The 6,761-nt window shown below is 40.6% G+C and overlaps 1 protein-coding gene across 1 annotated transcript; it reads left to right on the plus strand.

Moving 5' to 3' along the window:
* Window positions 1–800: 800 nt before the first annotated feature.
* OR4C6 (olfactory receptor family 4 subfamily C member 6) lies at window positions 801–5,184 on the plus strand. Its single transcript, XM_002755254.7, has 2 exons — window positions 801–848; window positions 4,214–5,184. The coding sequence occupies exon 2, from the start codon at window positions 4,255–4,257 to the stop codon at window positions 5,182–5,184; it is 930 nt and encodes a 309-aa protein (XP_002755300.4). The 5' UTR covers window positions 801–848; window positions 4,214–4,254.
* The last annotated feature ends 1,577 nt before the right edge of the window (window positions 5,185–6,761 follow it).

A 6,761-nucleotide genomic window follows, 5' to 3' on the forward strand; every position in this document is an offset into this window, starting at 1 on the left:
CTCTATTAAGTTCCTCAAATGCACTCTGAGGAGGGAACTTAAGGAACAAAGAGAAATTGTTATCAAATTGGTGCTTCTAATTCAGATTTATTGATGCAGTTGTTAGCAAGCATTAACTCAGTTGCTGCTGTGCCATCCTAGATGTGAAAGAGTGAGAAGCAAAGGAGTAGAGCAGATGAAAAAGGAACCAAGTCACCTATAGATTCCCTAGGATGCAAAAAAAAAAAAAAAAATTACAGTATATGCTTGTATTCATTGGGACCTATTGCTGTATAATTACTAAGCTGCATATACAAATATACTAATTTAGTATTTCTAAGTACAGATGCACATATGAAAGAAGAAGTCATCCTTAGTAATTTGAAAAGTATTCCAGAAGTCAAAACTAGAACCTCATATATGTGACTCGCAGCCCCTGCTCTGTGTCTTACACTGCACAATGTCACTTTGTCCCTCCTCTGGGGCTTTATACAGCGGATCCACCAGCCGGCAATAACCCCTCGTCCTCCATTATCATAGCCATAGTCTACCTTTAAGACTTAAATCATTTCTTTTCTTTCATTTCTTTATGAAAACAGTTCAGTTATTTCTATTGTCATTATTTTACCTGCCCTTTTTTTAAGAAAATGGTTCACCTTTGACAATTTTTTGAAGAATCTGTTGTCTACTTAAATTAGTAGGGAAAGTGAAGTAGACTTGGAAACAAAAAAAAAGAAAGCATTAGTTATAATTTCCCCTATCTTTCCTAGAACAGCTCTTTCAAAAAAGAATTCCTTACTACGCACTGTGAAAAGATATGCCATGAAGGTTGCTGACGATGTGATTCAACATTGAACTGGAAGTTCAAGGTACAGTTTAATTCTTGATGTAGGTGGAGGTGTCTGGGAATACACAGGGTAAAGGATGACAGTTAGAAAATCATTCTCAGTGAACTGACACAAGAACAGAAAATCAAACACGGCATGTTCTCACTCATAGGCGGGTGTTGACCAGTGAGAACACATGGTCACAGGGAGGGGAGCATCACACATTGGGGACTATTGGGGTGGGCTAAGGGAGGTACAGTGTGACGTGGGAAGGTTGGGGAGGAATAACATGAGGATAAATGACAGATAGAGGTGACGGGGATGGAGGCAGCAAACTACATTGCCAGGTATGTAGCTATGCAACAATTCTGCATGATCTGCACATGTACCCCAGAATATAAAGTACAATTAAAAATAAAGAAAATATCATCATTGAGCTTATTGTTCAGGAACATAGCAACCAGGCTGTAGAACAGATTTACTTTCACACACGGAGGATGGGCTGGCACCAGCATTATCAATGCCCCACTGCTCACCGCAGTTTCCTTCCAGTTGATAAATAAGATTGATGCCCATTGCATCCTCAGTATTCCTGTCATTCTCAGGAACTTTGAGAAATATGAAAGAAGTAGCAATTCTTAAGCATCTGCTTATGGAAATCAGAGAAACATGGAATAAACATGAAATAATGATACACAAAAACACATCTTTTGAGTAGGTAGAATAAATATTCAGGCTGGTGAAAGTGGAGGTGGGCAGTGGGGGGAACTGGTTAGCTGAGGGCATAGACAGAGGCACCAGGCAAACCTGTACTTTACAGACATGTGACATAATAAGGAAAACTAACACAAATACTGCACTCCCAACCTTTATGGGTATCACCTCCATTCGCCTTCACAGCAGTTCTGTGAGCCAAGAGGCAAAAATACTGGGAGCTGTGAAACAAGGCAGTTGACAGCCTGTGCATTGGAGTTAGTCAGATGCCTGCAAGACACTGTGAGGCAGCTATACCATTTCTCCAAGCTTCAGTTGCTGCTTTGAAAAAATCCAGTCATAATACTTACTTCATATGGTTGTTCATGACAATCAAATGAGAAAAAGCCCTTTAGTCATTGCCCATAAGTAGTAAGCCATACAAACATGGTAGCTCTGGCTTCTGTTTTACCAATTGTGCTGCTGCAGAAATTGAGGATTGGGGAAATTGAGATTACAAAGCCAGTACATAGCCTGCCTAGGACTTATAGGTAGGTTTGCTGTGTCTGACTTCAGGAACATACCCCTTGAACAGAAAATCAAGTATGGAAAAAATAACGCGGTGTGAGTCTGGCAGGAGTGGGGCTGGCAGTGGAATAAATGTAGTGAATCACACGGGGGCATGTTCTGAAGTAGTGGCTTTCATTTTACTGAACATGAAATGAACCACCCCTCTAAGGAAATCTTACACAGAGACATGAACAATTAATACCAATAGCAACTGAGTGCTTGTGTTTGAAGAGGACACTCATCTGGGGAACCATCCTTATACTGCAGATGAGAAAACCGAGGTTCAGAGAAGCCAGCAGCATCCCAAATACAGATTAAGTTAGTGATGCAAACCACAATAAAATCTACTTGTCATTTATTGACTCCCAAACCAGCGTTCATTTTACTTTACAAGGATTGTTGCAAAAAAAGAACTCAGAACCTCCCCTATTCCCCCCAATAGACCCCAGTGTGTAGTACCCCCTTCCCTGTGTCCATGTGTTCTCATTTTTCCTCACCCACCTATGAGTGAGAATATGTGATATTTCATTTTCTGTTCTTGTGTCAGTTTGCTGAGAATGATGTTCTCCAGATTCATCCATGTCCCTACAAAGGACACGCTGCCATGTATGTACCTATGCAACTGTCTTGCATGTTCTGCACTTGTACCCCAAAACCTAAAATGCAATAAAAAAAAAGAAAATGTGTTTCAACAAATTTTTATATTTTTCTCCATTAAAAAAAAAAAAGAACTCAGTCCTTAGGCTAAAATGGAGAGGCTGAGGTTAAATAATATATGGCACTTCCACAGTTTCCTGTGGTTGTTCCTCACTCAGTGTAAGCAGTAGGGGTGGAGTGGGCTACTGAAAAGCAACAGTTACTTCACAGCATTCATAGAGAGGTATAATCCAAATATCAGTGTGAAGCTTTGTTTTGTGCAAAATTTCTTAGATGTGGTGTCCAAGGTCTGCTTTATGGTCCCTAGTAATATGAGGTATGCTTCACTGCAGGTTTTTCTCTTGTTTGCAGTAGTGACTCCCTGCAATACAGTCTATTCTTCTTTTATCAAGTGGTGATACATACTAGGTATGAATCTGAGCTGTGCGATCAAAATGGCAGCTCCAGCACAAACTAGTTACATAATCTGGTGCGAGATATTTAACTCCCAAGGGCTTCAGTCTCTCTTTACAATGGGAGTAGTACAGGTACCTACCTCATGTGATATCAGGAGGTTTAAATAAAATAATACAGCTAACAACCTGGCATAGTGCCCAGCAGCATCGTTAGCCTAAAAGCTAATTGCTTAGCTAATTTCTCATTATGCTGAGAAATCCTTTGTTCCATTTAGGAAACTGAAAGAAATGACTTAGGCTAATTCAAGGTTCAAGTCGGTTATATGGGGGATCTGGAGTTTTACTGAACCCCATGATGGTTTATCATCTTTATTACTGAACAATAAATTAGTCAGGGATTATAGAGTAACTACTTTTAGGCATACGATGATCATTTAAAATTTAGAAGGAAAGCACAAAATTATGAAAGAATAAAGATTTTTTTTTGGGAAAAAGCACAAGAATAACCTACTTCATCACATTATTTTTAAGATAAAGCAGGATAATAATTGAAATATATTTAGCATAGTGATTGGTGAGTGATAATCTCACAGTATAATTACTAGAGAAGCTGTAATGATACCTGAGGGCACTGATTCTGACATCAGAAAATGTGGTTCAAATTCTAGTTTCACTACTGAATAGCTATGTGACCTTGCTTAAGTTCGTTAAACTCTATGAGAGTAGGTTCCTATTTCTGTAAAACAAAGCTAACCATAGAATTATTCTAGTGCCTGGAATAAGGAATTACCCCCAAAGTGAGATAGGTGCTAAAAAACTTATCTATTAATCATAATTATTATAAAGGTAGAAGAAGGAGGAAAAAACCTATTTCACACGAAAGCACAATGTAGAAAGGGAGAAGAAAAGGCTTAGGGAAACCTTGCATAAATAAAGCGCCTATCTTTTAAATTATTTATTTAGCACATTCTTAGAAGTCAAATGCCTGGATGGAAAATACATGAATAAAAACCAACAACAAATTCCCTGAGGTCCTGGAAATACAGGAAGCCAAATTAGCCACTAATTATAAATCACATGTTGTTTATTTAGGATTTTCAACTCTCAGCTGGATTCATATCAACACCTGATAAATGGAAAATCAAAACAACGTGACGGAATTCATTCTTCTGGGTCTCACAGAGGACCCGGAGCTGCGGAGAATATTTTCTGCCGTGTTTCTCATCATGTATGCAGCCACAGTGCTGGGGAATCTATTCATTGTGGTAACTATGATCACAAGTCAGAGCCTGAGGTCACCCATGTACTTTTTTCTTACCTTCTTGTCCCTTTCGGATGTCACGTTCTCATCTGTCATTGCCCCCAAGGTGATTGCAGACTCCCTCTCCAAGAGCACTACCATCTCTCTCAAAGGCTGCCTGACCCAGCTCTTCCTGGAGCATTTCTTCGGCGGTGTGGGGGTCATCCTCCTCACTGTGATGGCTTATGACCGCTACGTGGCCATCTGTAGGCCCCTGCACTACACGACCATCATGAGTCCACGGGTGTGCTGTCTGATGGTAGGAGGGGCTTGGGTGGGGGGATTTATGCATGCAATGATACAACTTCTCTTCATGTATCAAATTCCCTTTTGTGGTCCTAATATCATAGATCACTTTATATGTGATTTGTTTCAGTTGTTGACACTTGCCTGCATGGACACCCACAACCTGGGGCTCTTAGTCACCCTCAACAGTGGGATGATGTGTGTGGCCATCTTCCTTATCTTAATCGCATCCTACACGGTCATCCTATGCTCCCTGAAGTCTTACAGCTCTGAGGGGCGGCACAAAGCCCTCTCTACTTGCAGCTCCCACCTCACAGTGGTTGTGTTGTTCTTTGTCCCCTGCATTTTCCTGTACGTGAGGCCTGTGGTCACTTACCCCATAGACAAGGCAATGACTGTGTCAGAGTCAATCATCACACCCATGTTAAATCCCTTGATCTACACGCTGAGGAATGCAGAGGTGAAAAATGCCATGAAGAAACTCTGGATGAAATGGGAGGCTTTGTCTGGGAAATGACTGCAATGCTGAGAACATCATGTGTTTCCCGCAAGGAGAAGTCAATCTTTCAGAAATGTGTGGGAGCTAAAACTGTCCATTCTTCACTTTCTGTCAAAGGAAGGTTTTTTTTTTGAGACAGAGGCTCTCTGTGTCACCTAGGCCAGTGTGCAGTGGCACAATCTCGGCTCTGCAGTCTCTACCTCCTGGGTAATTCTCCTGCCTCAGCCTCCCCAGTAGCTGGGACTACAGGCACGTGCCATGATGCCTGGCTAATTTTTGTATTTTCAGTTGGATGGAGTTTCACCCTGTTGCCCAGGCTGGTCTCAAACTCCTGAGCTCAAGTGATTCCCCTGCCTCTGCCTCCCAAACTGCTGGGATTACAGGCATTAGCCACCACACTGGCAGAGAGGAAGCTTTTAAAATTGTAAAATCAGGTTCATGATTCAGATTCTGTGCAATTTAGAGACTATGATATCCTCCTGCTTTATATCCTTCCCTAGCTTCCCTTGTCTTGGAAACTCTGCCTTGTCCTAGGATTCTCTTATCTTGCCTTTGTTTCTACCTCCAAACACATTTGAGTCCCTTGCCTCTTCCTTCATTGTGCATCAGTCATATTTTTTTTTCATCTGTCCTTAAAACTATGCAAGCCTTTGCTCACCTCAGTGCTTTTGCTGTTATATACTTTTAAGTCCTGGGGTACATGTGCAGAATGTGCAGGTTTGTTACATAGGTATACACATGCCATGGTGGTTTGCTGCATCCATCCCATCATTGACATTAGGCATTTCTCCTAATGTTATCCCTCCCCAAAACCCCTCCCCTGCTACCCCTTCCCCAGTCCCCCTAACTTCCAACAGGCCCTGGTATGTAATGTTCCCCTCTCTGTGTCCATGTGTTCTAATTGTTCAACACAATTTTTTGTTTGAACACAATTTATTGTTTTACAATAACAAAACACAGGTTTTGTTATTGTAAACAGTGCCACAATAAACATATGTGTGCATGTGACTTTACAATTGCCTGTTTCATAATCCTTTGGGTGTATACCCAGTAATAGGATTGCTGAGTCAAATGGTATTTCTAGTTCTAGATCCTTGAGGAATCACCACACTGTCTTCTACAATGATTGAACTAATTTACATTCCCACCAACAGTGTAACAGTGTTCCTATTTCTCCACATCCTCTCCAGCAGCTGTTGTCTTCTGATTTTTTAATGATTGCCATTCTAACTGGCATGAGGTGGTATCTCAATGTGGTTCTGATTTGCATTTCTCTAATGACCAGTCATGATGAGCATTTTTTCATATGTTTGTTGGCTGCATAAATGTCTTCTTTTGAGAAGTGTCTGTTCATATCCACTGCCCACTTTTTGCTTGGGTTGTTTGTTTTTTTTCTTGTAAATTTGTATGTTCTTTGTAGATTCTGGTTATTAGCTATTTGTCAGATAGGTAGATTGCAAAAATTTTTTCCCATTCTGTTGGTTGCTGGTTCACTCTAATGATAGTTTCTTTTGCATGCAGAAGTTCTTAAGTTTAATTAGATCTCATTTATCTGTTTTGGCTTTTGTTGCCATTGCTTTTAATGCTTTAGTCAT

The sequence above is a fragment of the Callithrix jacchus genome, chromosome 10, assembly GCF_049354715.1.
Source record: "Callithrix jacchus isolate 240 chromosome 10, calJac240_pri, whole genome shotgun sequence".
In the NCBI taxonomy this organism is placed as follows: domain Eukaryota; kingdom Metazoa; phylum Chordata; class Mammalia; order Primates; family Cebidae; genus Callithrix; species Callithrix jacchus.

Excerpts from the sequence above, each read along its gene's own strand:
- OR4C6 (XM_002755254.7), top strand. The coding sequence starts at position 4,255 with ATGGAAAATCAAAACAACGTGACGGAATTCATTCTTCTGGGTCTCACA.